The sequence below is a fragment of the Galeopterus variegatus genome, unplaced genomic scaffold (genome assembly GCF_000696425.1).
Source record: "Galeopterus variegatus unplaced genomic scaffold, G_variegatus-3.0.2 Scaffold3130, whole genome shotgun sequence".
NCBI lineage: Eukaryota > Metazoa > Chordata > Mammalia > Dermoptera > Cynocephalidae > Galeopterus > Galeopterus variegatus.
In genome coordinates, this window is record NW_007729241.1 from 91,979 (window position 1) to 107,372 (window position 15,394).

General features: G+C 42.5%; 1 protein-coding gene across 1 annotated transcript in view; it reads left to right on the forward strand.

Moving 5' to 3' along the window:
* The first annotated feature begins 234 nt into the window (after positions 1-234).
* Positions 235-15,394, forward strand: part of LOC103599862 (transcription factor COE2-like) — a 77,532-nt gene continuing 62,372 nt past the window's right edge. Inside the window, exon 1 of the mRNA XM_008584041.1 lies at positions 235-317. Coding sequence (XP_008582263.1) covers positions 303-317 — 15 coding nt within the window. The 5' untranslated portion in view covers positions 235-302. The remainder of the gene's footprint in view (positions 318-15,394) is intronic.

Sequence of the window (15,394 nt, forward strand, 5' to 3'; positions counted from 1 at the left end):
GTGAACCACGTAACCATCCCCCACAGTGATGGGGAAGGGGGTGCTGGGCTTGGGACTGAAAACATCCAAATTTGCAAATTGCAGAGGGATAGCCGTGCTCCTCACGGGCCAGGCTGGTTGAAATTCCCCAGACCTGCAATACAATTGCTTTCAAATCAAATCTGATAGAATGCAGAAATATACTCCCTTAAAAAATGTTTACTGAAAAATGTAACACACTGCTTTCTCTTCACAGATTCTTTTTAAAATTTTTCCTCAAGTGCAATCAGAATTGTTTGAAAACAGCAGGAAACCCAAGGGATATGAGACGGTTTCAGGTAAGGGGCTCTGCAGATCTTTCCTGTTAAATAAGTCGTCCTGTTTTCTCTCTCCTCACTCTTTCTCTTTTCTTTTCCTTTTTTCTTAAAAACTATTACTCACTGATGCTACTAACAGTATGAACAGTAACTGTAAATGATAACCCTCATCTGCTGGCACTGAGGGTTTCTTCATTTTGTAGTGTTTTGGCTTTTCTGCCTCCACTGCCAAAGCCCCACGGGGAGAGGCACCAACCCATGCTGGAGATTTGATTTTGAGCCCCCAGGCTGCCCATGGCGTGCATACACAGCTGCCCACCGCAGGAACCACCGTGTTCTTGATATTCAGCTACCCTGGGATTTTTNGCACCGCACTCTACCGAGTGAGCCACGGGCCGGCCTGCTTGTGTGATTTATAAGAAGAAATGTATATTTAGTCTTCGTCCCTGGTTTCTGGCATACCAGCTCCTAAAACCCTTGGAATCTCTGAAGTGATGTGTCTTTTTGTATGCTGATGAATGACTGACAGTTAGGGGGTCCCTAAGGATGGACCCCCCTGGATAAGGATAAGGATAAGCCCCCCCGCCAGGATGGGGGCTGATTGCCAGGGTAACCAACCTTGTGATTAGAGGGTTGGAACTTTCAGCTCCACCCCCCAGCATGGGGGAGCAGAGAAGGGCTGAAGGTCGAGTTGATCCCCAATGGCCAGTGATTTATCAGTCATGTTGAAGTAATGAAGCATCCATAAAACCCAAAAGGGGCTGCTGATTAGCTCAGTTGGTGACAGTGCAGTGTTGTAACACCAAGGTCGATGGTTCAGATCCCTGTACTGGCCAGCTGCCAAACAAACAAACAAACAAACAAAAAGGACAGTGTTTGAAGAGCTTCTAGATTGCTGCAGAAGAGCTTCTGGAGGTACCTGGAAGGTGGCAGGCACTGAGAGCTCCGCGTCCATGCCATAGGCATCTGTCTCTTCCATCTGGCTGTTCATCTACATCCTTTATAATATCATCTATTAATATAAGAAACCAGCAAATATAAGTAAATATTTCCTTGAGCCCTGTGAGCCATTCTAGCAAATTAATCAAATCAGGGTAGTGGGAGCCCTGATTTATAGCCAGTCAGTCAGAAATCCAGGTGACAACTTACTACTTATGATTTGTGTCTGAATTGGGGGGTGGGGGCTGTCTTGTGGAGCTGAGCCCTTAACCTGTGGGATCTGATGCTATCCCCAGGTAGACAGTGTCAGAATTGAGAAGGACATCCAGTTGGTGGCTTCTGCAGAATTGCTTAGTGTGGGACGTGTGGTGTCAGAAGTGAAGAGATGTGCTAAGTGGTGAGCGTGAGAGTCAGAAAACAGTTTGGTTTTTTACCTCTACAGGACCTGAAGTAAGGGTGTGGGCCCTTTCAATGACTATGGTGCTCCTGCCACAGCTCAGAGGCATCTACAGAACTGGGAACTGTGCTATTGGTCTAGAGTCTAATGCCAACTTTTGAATTAAGTTCTGCTACCAGTGCCTTTATTTTCATGGCAAATCATGTGGCAGATCATCATTTGGAATCCTTGCAGCTTGGGAAGAGAAGATATAATTCAGAAGCCTCTAGGGATCCCTAAGGATTCTAGGGATCAAGTCAGAGGGTCTGGAGTGTCATGCAATTTCTCCATCAGAGGTTTTACCTGCTCTGGAAAAGATGGAATCCACTGTGGAAAATATCCTGCTAGTCCCCAAATTGTCTGAATTCTTTTTTATTTTTGTTGTAGGTCATTTTATCTGTAAAACTGGCTAACTCCTAGATTATAATACTTGTGGCCTTTGGTGAAAAGTGCTCTAAATATGCTGCCTAAGTTTGGCAGTATTGCAACTTGTCTGGTGAGGTCTTCAGCCCCTGTGAGGCAAGGACTTCTAACAAAGCCACAGTATCAGTTTTGCATTGCTCACCAGCACATCATCCACATACAGTAGTCCCCCCTTATCCACGGTTTCCCGCTCTGCGGTTTCAGTTATCTGTGGTCAATTGCACTCTGAAAATATTAAATGGAAAATCCCAGAAGTAAACAATTTATACATATTGAGCTGCGCCCCATTCTAAGTAGCACGATGAGATCTTGCACCATCCTGCTCTGTCCTGCCCCGGGAAGTGAATCATCCCTTTTCCAGCAGATCCATGCTGTCCGCACCACCCACTCATTAGTCACTTAGTTGCCGTCTTGATTATCAGATCGACTGGGGTACTGCTGTGCTTTCATTCACATAACCCTTATTTTATATCATAATGGCCCCACAGCTGATAGGAGGAGTGAGATCTGGTGGCCTCTCTGTAGCGCTGTAGGGTGACTCCAGTGAACAACAATTTATGGTATATTTGCAGTTAGCTAGAACAGAGGGTTCTGAATGTTCCCAACACAAAAAAATGATAAATGTTAGAGATGACGGGTATGTTAATTAACCTGATTTGATCATTACACATTGTCTACATGTATCAAAATATCACAAAGTACCCCATAAATATGTACAATTATTACGTGCCAAGAAAAAATTGCCCTCCAGGGCTGGCTGGTTAGCTCACTTCGTTAGAGTGCAGCCTTATAACACCAAAGTCACAGGTTCGGATCCCCATACCGGTCAGCTGCCAAAATAAAATTACCCTTACTTTAAAAAAAAAATCAAAGTTTGTGTTAGATACTACCTTCAATCTCTGTCCACTCCTTAGGGGTGGCCACTGTGATCAGTGCATATGATTCTTCTAGGCCTTACTGTCAACTTGTAGACATACAGAGACATATGCATGTACATGCAGAAACTTCTTCCCTCCTGCGTAGAATCACAGTATAAACTGTGGCGCTAGCTTTCTTCCCCCTTAACTATTTCCTATTTATAGACATTTAGGTTGTTTTAAAATTTTAATTATAAGTGAAGCTGCAGTGATCCCTTAGCACATCCATCTCTGTGCATGGGTGTGAGGATCCTGTATCATGGAATCTTAGAAGTCAAAATGTGTGGTGTCAGAAAGTTAAGAATTTTGATAGATTCTGCCAACTGTCCTCTGAAAGAATTTACTAAATCCAGCTGCCACCAACAGTGTATGACACTGCTCATTTTCCCACATCTTCACCAGCACTAAATGCTATTTATGTTTTAAATGTTTGATAATCTGATGGGTGATAAATAGTAGCTTACTGATTTTAGCCTGCATTTATTTCATTAATGATGAGGTTGGACATCTTTTCAAAAGTTTATTGACTGTATTTATTCTATGAGTTTGTGCGTATATATTCTTTGGCTATTTTCTTATTAGATTTTTTTCTTATTGATTTGTGTGAGCTCTTTATATACTATAGTTCTTTGTCTTTTGTTTCTTTGTTCTTTCTACTATATCCTGGTTCTAAGAACTTAGGTTAGAGTGTGAGTGATTAGAGCCAAACTGATTGAACTCCTGTGTCCTGGTTAATGTTCTCTATCTATGGCTAAAAATCACCTTTAGCTTTGAACTACTCAGCTGCTAGATTATTGCTGTGAGCTAAATTATCAAAATGATAAAGACCTCCAAAATCAATTCCATTTAACTTTGGAGGGTTGGGCTTAGATCAAAATTAAAGTTAACTGGCCTCATCTGAGCATATACTACTTACTAGCAATGGTAGAAAGCTAGCAGAAAAATATTGTATGGGATGAACATTTTACCATGTATGATTCAGATTGTAGGTTACCCACTTATATGGTGTGTTGGCAGTGTCGTAAACTCTTGACAAATAAAATCTGAATGTAATCTCCAGAAGGGCAGGGATTTTCATCTGTTTGGCTCAAGGTCAGGGAGAATAGAATGAGGTGGGGAGACTGTTCTGGTTTGGAGAAGACTAAAGAAGTCCCCAGTGCCTAGCACGTAATAGGCACTTAATAAAGACCTGCTGAATGCAAATAGTTTTAACAACTCAAATATTCTATAGAAACTGTGTCCTGGAAGGGAGGGAAACTCTCACAGAGGCCTAATGGTCTCTTCCAAAGAAATCAGTCTTGAGATACATATTCTGGTTCTGGCATGACCTGGAACAGGTGACTTAACCTCTCTGAGCCTCAGTTTCCTCATCTATAAAATGGGATTAATAATATTAACACCACAGGGTTTTGGGGAAGATGAAAGGAGATAATAACAACAAAGGCAGGGTCTGGCAGGTGGTGAGTCTAATCCTTGTTATCTCCTTCCCGTCCCCCACTGCTGCATGACTGCGTTTCTAGTTCTTTAAAAATATAACTGAATTTCCAGAGGTGTCCTTTCCTTTAGACATCAACATCTCTCATCTTGTCTCAGCTACACAGTTTGCTGGATGCTTCTGAGTTGCCTCTAACCTCAGGCTGGAGGATCTTCCCCCTCCACCCAGAAATAGATTCCTTAGAACTGGGAATCCAGCTCCCTCCTCTTTCTCCACACTTTGCCTTTCAAATAACCTCACCTGTCCCCTACCCCTGGCTTCAGCGGTCTCCCAGGCTGCAATTTTAATTCTTTTCCTTTGCTGAGTATGAAAAGGACCAAAAAACCGTGTGCTACGTGAGTATGCCCAGTCATAAATATTACGACTGCTATCATTTATTGGGCACCTCCTAAGTGTCAGCCCTTTTCCTTCATAACACCACTCCATCTTCCCAGAACCCCTGTGCAGGAGGGACTGTTATTCCTGTTTTATAGGCGACGATACTGAGATTCAGGGAAGTTGTTTGTTTCAAGCCACCCAAAAGGTAAATGGCAGAGCCAAGATTTTAACTCAGAACTGTCTGACATCAAAGTCTTTGTCCATTCATTTCCTTCTTTTTAAAACTATCCCTGGGCTGGCTGGTTAGCTCACTTCGTTAGAGTGCAGCCTTATAACACCAAAGTCACAGGTTCGGATCCCCATACCGGTCAGCTGCCAAAATAAAATTACCCTTACTTTAAAAAAAAAATCAAAGTTTGTGTTAGATACTACCTTCAATCTCTGTCCACTCCTTAGGGGTGGCCACTGTGATCAGTGCATATGATTCTTCTAGGCCTTACTGTCAACTTGTAGACATACAGAGACATATGCATGTACATGCAGAAACTTCTTCCCTCCTGCGTAGAATCACAGTATAAACTGTGGCGCTAGCTTTCTTCCCCCTTAACTATTTCCTATTTATAGACATTTAGGTTGTTTTAAAATTTTAATTATAAGTGAAGCTGCAGTGATCCCTTAGCACATCCATCTCTGTGCATGGGTGTGAGGATCCTGTATCATGGAATCTTAGAAGTCAAAATGTGTGGTGTCAGAAAGTTAAGAATTTTGATAGATTCTGCCAACTGTCCTCTGAAAGAATTTACTAAATCCAGCTGCCACCAACAGTGTATGACACTGCTCATTTTCCCACATCTTCACCAGCACTAAATGCTATTTATGTTTTAAATGTTTGATAATCTGATGGGTGATAAATAGTAGCTTACTGATTTTAGCCTGCATTTATTTCATTAATGATGAGGTTGGACATCTTTTCAAAAGTTTATTGACTGTATTTATTCTATGAGTTTGTGCGTATATATTCTTTGGCTATTTTCTTATTAGATTTTTTTCGATTAACTATTCAGTGGTCTCTCCCCGAGCCTTTGGAAGGCAGCAGCCCAAGCAGCCGCGGTCACTTTCAGATTGCAGCCTGACAACAAGACCCATGGGATGGTGACCCAGCTGCCTGGCAGTTAAATCTGCCACCGGTTTCACCCCCCTTGCCACTGATGTACCGAAGAGACGAGCTAATAAAAACACAGAGTGAGGCAAAGTGTATCAGGCTGGAGATGAAAGCGAGCCCCTTCCTTACGCTTTGAAGGACCCATATTTAATTCGCCAAATGGCTTTCCTGCCGTTTATGCTCCAGCTAAATACGTGGCACCCTCTTCTCCATCGAAAAATTAAAAACATGTTAAACACTCATATTCAAGCTTGAGACTTAAAAACAAATCCTCGCAGCAACGTGAGAGGTGGGGATTACTAGCTTCGTGTTTCATTTGAGGAAAGTGAGGTTCTGGGAGGTTAAGTAACTTGCCCCTAATCACAGTAAGAGGAGCCAGCAGCCTGGAGAATCGGTTTGATCAAACTCCTTCCACCAGACCATGAGGGTGCGACATGCTGCAGCCACTAGGTTGATGCTTTGCTATTGTCCTCTTGAAATTCCTAATAATATTTGAACAGGGAGAGGCGCCTTTCCATTTTGCATCTGACTCCACAGATCATGGAGCTGGTCCTGCCTGTGATTTAGAGAGTTTCTGTGGTTTGGCCGCAGTCAGATGGATGTTTAGGAACAGAGCCATTCGACAGTTAATAGGGGAGATGGACATGCACGAGGCCAGCGAGAGTTATTTTGAAAAAAAAAAAAAAAAAAAAGCAAAATCCTGTTTTTGTTGTTATTTTTTGTTTAACTGCATCATGGTTATCAAATAATCTAAATGTCTAGGGACATTTTTTGTTACAGTATTTCACACTGTTACCATGCTCTCTTAAACAAGTCGAAGCCTCTTCTCTGTCATACAGATCTTTCCCCTGCTTATGATATGAACACAGATAGAAATAAAAATCAGCCTTCTTGGGGACCAAACAGGAATGTCATGCATAGTGGAAGTTCACTGTCCTCAGTATTCCAAATAGAAACATAAATAATTTCTGTCCCAAGAAGAGTGGGATTCACAAGAATTCCAAAGTACCCAGTGAACAAAGCCTCACTTCTGTAATAAACAGAGGCCAAGAAAAGAAGTTGGCCATTTGAGATCCTGTTCTCTACCACCACTTTCAAAGAGTTTTAAATCTGGGGATTCTCTTATCAATGAGAAGAGGCTTCTAATAGAATGCCCCATCATTTTATTTCTCCCAAATTTTAGAAATATATTCACAAAGCAAATGCATGCTGGTATTTCTTCCACTTCTTTGGTTATTTATTAAGGAAGGTGTTCATTGTGCCTGAGTTTAAGAGATGAAGAATTATCATCCTATGTGAAAATACTCAACTTTTATAAAGAGAAGGGAAAATATTTTTTTTTTGTTTGTTTGTTTGTTTTTTTGTCTTTTTTCGTGACCGGCAACGGATCGCAACCCTCAGTGTCGTGCCCGGACCGGACTGAGACCGGCAACGGGATCGCAACCCTCGGTGTCGCTCCCGCATCTCGCTCAGCCAGTGAGCGGCCGGTCTGTATGTGGGATCCGAACCCGGGGCGGAAGCGCTGCCGCGCTTCCCAAGCGGCGCACTGTAGCAGTGCGCCACCGGGCCGGCCCCGGAAAATATTTTTTGAAAGATTTGTGGATTCTATGATCTTCTTATTTCCTGGATAGAGCTAAAATCAATTGGCATTTTTTTATTAAGATAAAATGTATATAACACACAATTTACCATTGAAACCATTTTAAAGTGTACAATTCAGTGGATTTTAGTATACTCACACTGTAGTGCAATGGTTACCACTGTCTAATTCCACGATATTTCAATCAGCTCCCCCCCCAAAAAACTCCAGGTCTCCCAATTACTGTTTCTCCCCAGCCACCAACAACCACTCATCTACCTTCTGTCTCTACGGGTTTGTGTATTTTGGAAATTTCATGTAAACGGAATCATACCATATGTGGCCTTTTGTGTCTAGGTACTTCACTTAGCAGAATGTTTTCAAGGTTCAGCCACGTTGTAACATATATGAATACTTAATTCCTTTTTATGGCTGAATAATATTCCATTGTACGGATATACCACATTTTGTTTACCCATTATTCAGTTAATGGATACTTGGGTTGTTTCTACTTTCTTGGCTATTATAAATAATGCTGCTGTGAATATTCAGGTACAGATTTTTTGGTGAACATATTCTGGGTCATACGGTAACTCTATCTTTCACTTTTTGAGGACTACCAAACTGTTTTCCACAGCATCTGCACCATTTTGTATTCTCACAAGTAAGGTATGAAGGCTTCAATTTCTCTAATTTCTCACCAATACTTGTTATTTTTCCATTAAAAAGAAAAATTCTCGCCATCCCATGGGTGTGAAGTGGTACCTTATTGTGGTTTTGATGTCTGTCCCTAATGACTAATGAGGTTGAACGTCTTTTCATCTTCTTATTATTCATTCGTATATCTTCTTTGGAGAAATGTCCATTATAACTCTTTGCTCATGTTTTAATTAGTTTATTTGTCTTTTCTTTGTTGAGTTGTAAGAGTTCTTTATCTATTCAGGATACTGGGCCTTTATCAGAGATATGATTTGCAAATATTTCCCCCCATTCCATGGGTTATCTTTTCACTTTTTTATAGTGTCCTTTGATGCTCAAAAGAATTGGCAATTTTTATACTATAATCAGATTATATTAAGAATATAACCTTTGATGAAATCTCTCTCACATGGAGAAGACTATCATGAAGAAAAGCTTGACTATGTGCTGTAATGATCAAGTTAGAAACTTGCATCAAGTTCTGAACATGAAACAAAACCAGAGACAGTAGGTAATCATGGTAGTGGGGAGAGAGATTTGAAGGGAGGTTAACTCTTAGGAACATATATCTCATTCGGAATTACAAAGGTAATTACTTTAAATCATATAGATAATTAATTCAATGTTCTACTTTTGTTATGTGGTCAAACATAGATTTAATATGAAGGATTCTTTTGTGGGGATTTGATCTGGACAGACTAGAAATATGAACCAAACTTTCCGTCCTTTCTCACCCCTCCTCCTTCCCCTACCTTCAAAATACTAGTGGAATCTGGATTCTTTTTCCAAAAATGATCAAATAAGTCCACAATTGTTATATAAAATTTATTTTTTGAGGTTGAACCAATCCTCTCTTTAATTCAGTTCAAGTCCTAAGTGTCATAGGACATAAAAAATATTTATCAAAACACAATGGGTTTTAAACCCTTTTTTGAGAATCTGGTAAAAGTTATAGTCTTTGGCCCAACAAAACATTTAAACAAATGTTTTAATTAAAATTTCAGGGGTCCCCAGACCTCTTGAAACATCTCTTAGGGTTCCATGAACCCCTGATCTGAAGAAATGAAATCCATCTAACACCAAGTAGACATCCTTAATGTGGGTTAACTCTTAACAACGGGGATTGGCACACTTAGGACTTTTCTTCATGATCTCTTCTCCACTCTCTGGGCTTTAAATGCCATCTGCTCCCAGATGATTCCTGGTTCCAGATCCTCAGACTTCACTTTTCTCTGGAGGTGTAGACCTATAGCTCTAACTCCTTCCTGGGCATCTTCCCTTGGATGACTAATGAGCACATGTTCAAAAGAGAACTCAGTACTCCCTGATCTATTCCCTCCTCTTTCATTGTTAAAGCATCACCTCCTCCTCCTAAGGATCTGTTAGATCCATGTCTGTCCCCGACCTCTCTCTTTTCCTTGTCTAATCCATCCTTAGCGCAAATGCCAGAGTGATCTTTTAAAGCATGTCATGAGTATCTGCTGTCCACGGACACAATGTTCAGGTTTAAAAGGCCCGGCTGAGAGGACCCACTCAGTATCCTCATCCCAGGCAACTCTCCTGCTAAGCCCATCTCCCAAAGCTCCCATGTGCCCAGTGCTCATGATGCGCATATTACTGATTTCTCTTAGAACCTTTCCATGTGTTCGCCCCTCTGCCTGAGAGTCCTTTGCCCCCAAAGTATGAGGGTACTTCAAAAAGTTCATGGAAACATTTATATTATCTTTTAATTCTACTTTTCCATGAATTTTTTGAAATACCTTCATATCTAAATCCATGGATCATGCATGCAGAACAATTAGGTGAAACACCCAGATTAACAGCTCACTGAAGGAAAGGAAAAGAAATTTGTGTCCAGTTTAAGCTGACAGGCCTGTTAAGACATAATGGACCCTATTCTTTATTTCACTGCACTGTGGGTGGAAAGAAGGCAGTTGTAAAATCCAGAAGGAAACCCAGCTAGGAAAAAGGAAGTCAGACATATTGTCATTTCCCACATTCAAATTCTGAAAACCTGTAGAAGTTGATGACAATTTAGGGCTTATTGCTAACTCACTGTCACAAATAAGCAATAACTGGCTGGGTCCGCTCCAAGTCCTGGTGCAGTCATTCAATTACTCACTCACCCAACCTGTGTTACCGGGGAAATTCTTTGTGCCCAGCACTCCCTTAGGTGCTAGAGATACAGCAGGGAGCAAAGCAGATAAAATCTCACCTTCAAGGGGCTTACATCCTAGTGGGAGATATAGAAAATAAAATAAATGAATGATTTACCTAGCTGAGGTCTGCTCCTCTGTGGTCTTCAGGTGACTTGCTTGAAAGAGGTGGGACCTCAAAAAGTGCCTGTTGTTTTTGTGATGCTTGTTGGAACTCAGTGGTGTGGCCAAGGGTGGATGATGTGGAGCTAAATGAAACCCAGAATTCTAATAATAACAAGTGTGGATGCTCTTCTGAACAGCATTCAGAGCTTTCCACAGCATCATCTATGATAGGACTCCAATGCCAGCAGTCTTTTACTTGAGATTGGGAAGCTTAGAGGCCTGGGTGCCAAGTTTTTACTCTCTGCCTCAAAAGGACCCTATTTTTAAAAGATGTGATCACTGTAGAGGGCTAGGGTGGTTTCCATCAGTGTGAAGAGCGTTCTGGAGCTGGCGGCCTTGGCACATCTCCAGCCCCCAAATCATTTCTAATGAACTCCCTCATTTCATCTTATAACTTGTTTGTAATTAAGATAAAAATCCTTACTGCCATTTGCTGAACTTCTCTGAGAGACTCTTGGGTGTCTCAAATTCACCCTCTAAGTGACCTTCTGTGTAGATGAGTTCCACCCAAATCATCCTTTTTAATTTATACAGTTATGCTAGGGAGAACCCCGAGACACATGTGCAGGTGCTGCTGTCCTTGGCCTCTAGAGATAAGACACCGGTAGAAAGATGGAAGGACACTTGGCATTTCTGATGAAAGAAAGAAAAGGCATTCCAGGGCCAGGCTGGGGGTTGGCACATTGGTGCTGCCTTGGTTCCAGGTTGCACACAGCTGGGATGGGCCTGCTGGGAGGGCATCTGGAGGGCGATTTCAAGGGCATGAGTGAAAGGGTAGGTGCTTTGTGAGGACAGCTGTAGCAGGTCTGTCTGACCAGAAGAAAGCATGGTGGTGGGAGAAGGGAATGGAGGACGCACAGATCCACTCACTCAAAAGGAAGGAGGGGAGCGAGACCGTGTGCAAATTGACCGATGTCCACGGGGCGGTTTGATAATGCAAACGGCCCAGTGCCTGTGACTTCCACATGCTTATAAGACGACCACGCGGGAACGATGGGGAAATTAATGTCTGTGACAAAGACACCTCGTCCACACAGCTGGGCATTAGCCATTAGAAAGGAAGGAGGGGAGCGAGACCGTGTGCAAATTGACCAATGTCCACGGGGCGGTTTGATAATGCAAACGGCCCAGTGCCTGTGACTGCCACGTGCTTATAGGACGACCACGTGGGAACCATGGGGAAATTAATGTCTGTGACAAAGACACCTCGTCCACACAGCTGGGCATTAGCCATTAGCCTGTTTTACTAAACGATCCCAGAGCAAAGGGCACTGGCTACTCATGTCTTGGAACGGGGCCAAGATCCATCCCACAACCCCTTATGATTTTTTTAAACCCTCAGCTCTTATATAAAACTTTTTAATGGCACCACCATCTATTTTCCTTAAATAAAAAACTTTGAATGTTTCTCTCACACCCGCCGAAGAGGGAAACAAGAGTTTAAATTAACTCCAAATGGTAAAAATTTAATACAGCGCCAGCTGCCTGCAGGTTTCTTCAGTTCAGATCTTTTGGTTGGAGAGCGGCTCCAGCTGCTCTGTGATCTCATCCACCATTTGAAATCTGCGGTGCTACTGAGCAGGAGCTTTAGAGCCCATAATGAAAATCACTTGACTTAGGGCCTCTCTGACCAACAGGTGAGTCCATTATCTGGTGGCGAAACAAACCAGGTCATCCAAGAAAAAATAATCATCTATTTGGAGTCAGAAAAAAAGCCTCTGAGAGTCTGAGGATCATTTGCTCAGTCTAATGTCTTAAGCTTGGGGAAGGCTTTCTGGGGTTACGTTGAGCTTTTCTCTGATCTGTAAACTGCTGCTGCCCCCACCCCTGGCTTCTGGTGTCTCGAATAGGGACAAGAATCCGGGTGATAAAAATTTTGACCCCTTCACATGGTAAATGTGTTTTGAGCTCTTTGTTGGAGAAAAGGGAGAGATGTGAAAACAAGTAGTTCGCCTGTGAGCATGATATGGTGTTCTTTCTCCTGTAGAAGGAAATGATAGGTCTAAGAAACAAGGAGTGGGAGTGGGCATGACGCTTCTCAATATTTTTACTTAATAAGCCACTCTCACAAGTGATGCTGTGCTCATAGCCTTGGGCTCTGCAGATTCTGAGATCGGGGTTCCCAACACAATTCTACCAGCGACACATTGAACTTGAGGTTCAGGTTGCAACCTAGCCATATTGAACTTCCAATGCCATTAAAATAAACGGAGAAGAGAAATACCTTACTGACTGGGGTGACTAATATTGACTAGCAAGAGGAAGCAGGGCTGATGGTACCATCAGGGAGGGAGAAAGATGCCAAGAGNCTCCAGCTGCTCTGTGATCTCATCCACCATTTGAAATCTGCGGTGCTACTGAGCAGGAGCTCTGGGAGCCCATAATGAAAATCACTTGACTTAGGGCCTCTCTGACCAACAGGTGAGTCCATTATCTGGTGGCCAAACAAACCAGGTCATCCAAGAAAAAATAATCATCTATTTGGAGTCAGAAAAAAAGCCTCTGAAAGTCTGAGGATCATTTGCTCAGTCTAATGCCTTAAGCTTGGGGAAGGCTTTCTGGGGTTACGTTGAGCTTTTCTCTGATCTGTAAACTGCTGCTGCCCCCACCCCTGGCTTTTGGTGTCTCGAATAGGGACAAGAATCCGGGTGATAAAAATTTTGACCCCTTCACATGGTAAATGTGTTTTGAGCTCTTTGTTGGAGAAAAGGGAGAGATGTGAAAACAAGTAGTTGCCTCAATAACTTTTGGGGAAGGATATGTCAGACTTCAGTTAAATGGAAATGAAGCCTCAGTGTTCAAATACTTTAGTGCAGTCAAACATGGGCCCCAAAACCTACCCGTGAACCCCCTATTCCAGAGCAGTCAGATGCAGAACTTGGTGGACAGCAAAGCTTTTTTGTTCTGCAATAAGACTGTGTAGATTCCTCAGCTGCTTCTGGGGCCTATGTGCTCCAGGTTTTTGATGGACCACAGGTGATTTGGGAGGTCCCTGGGGACAGAGTTTAGTGGACAAGAATGGCCGAGCTAAGCAAAGAAATGCATAAATGTTCTTTTATGTTATGGCTCCCCTGCGGCCCTCAAAGCTTTTGCTAGTAAAATACTGCCCTTGACCGTAGCCATCCCACTTGGCATACATTTGAGATGGAAAAGCAGTGGAGCTAACAGAGCACAGGGAGGTAGGGTATAAGTAGCAAGCGTCAGTGGTCTCTGAGATGGAGGAACAGTCAGTGTCGTAAAGCAGAACCGTGAGCCTCAGGCTCCCCAATGACATGAAAAGCTGGTTGAAAAACATTGCCACTTGAATTTTGTACATTGTCAACTGGATTTAAAAGGCAAGCTCTAAAAGTGTCCACCCTAAAGCCAAATTTGCCAAAATACTCCAGCAGAGGGCTCGTGGGTATACTCTTCCACACATGCCAGTTGGAAGTTTTTTTAAAAAGCGCCAGAATAATCATCTCAGTAACCTGAAATTGGGTTGTATAACTCAGTTTTTTTCAGTTGTTTCAGGGTTATCTCCAATCTCACTTCCTTGAGGAAAATGTCTGTTACTGCTTTCAGTTTGGGCTGATTCTTTCCACCTCTGGGCCCCTTGAGTACACAGTGGCCACACAGTTTAGTCCTCAGTGATCCAGGACTGTCTAGTGATAGTTTCTGATTATGTCTAGTGTTTGTAGTGGTTCATTAGCTGCAGGTCAGCTCCTTGAGGCTGTGAAAGTGCTTTCTCTAAGCCTCCATTGCATGTGGCACAGTGCCTGGGAGGCTCAGTGAATACCTGAGGACTGATCTTCTCAGGAGTATGTCATTAATGTCCCTCCCCCCTTGGTCGCACATCTGTCGCTATGGCGATCAACTTTGTGCTCTCCTGTTTGGGACTTGATGCTGAACTGAACAGAACATTTAGCCTTAGGGAATATAAAACAATAGCTCATGCTACGAATTCTGGGAATTCCTTTAAATAATACGACAATATCCATGCTTGTGGGGTAGGTGTTTAAAGGTAATTTTGGAGACTCTGGAGTCCTCTAACAGAAAGGAATCTGGGTGTTAAATCTGGTTTGAAAATATGATGTGTGCCAAGTTAAAGTGGTAGAAACAAATCGCAGTAGCCGTTTGTTTGCTGTTAGCCTGGTCTAATTAATGGAGGCTTAGACAAAATCGTTTCGTTAGATTCACCTTGTCGGTGAGGAGAATTAGCTGGGGTATAAAAACACTACCGTGTATCTCTTCTTACCATATGGACTCCCAGCTTGGTTGCCCACCATGGCCAGAAGTCTGTCTTGGTTTTCTCTGTCACTTTAATGGCCTCTATGTCCCTTTCCTCCATCCACAGGTGGAAAATAAAATCCCACATAACAGTAATGCTTTGGGAAAGCTGAAATAACACATATAGCAACTGAACAGTTATAAGGGGAAAGCACATCATGAATTTAATTCCATTTCCAGATGTAAAATGTCATAAAGAATTTTTTTCCATACTTGGCAAAATAACAGGAATTTTCGAGACCATTTTATTTAGCTGGGTGTATGCATGTTCATATGTATGTATCAGAGAGACTTCAACGTTGAGTGTGCTGTAAATGCTACGTGTCGTAGCTTCACTGAGATTAAACCACCGAAGTCCCCACATTCAGCGTGTATGCATGTTCATATGTATGTATCAGAGAGACTTCAACGTTGAGTGTGCTGTAAATGCTATGTGTCGTAGCTTCACTGAGATTAAACCACCGAAGGCCCCACATTCAGCAAGGAGGTGCATGACCCTCGTTGAAATGGTGGGTAACTATGTCTGACTAATGGCAGAATGTG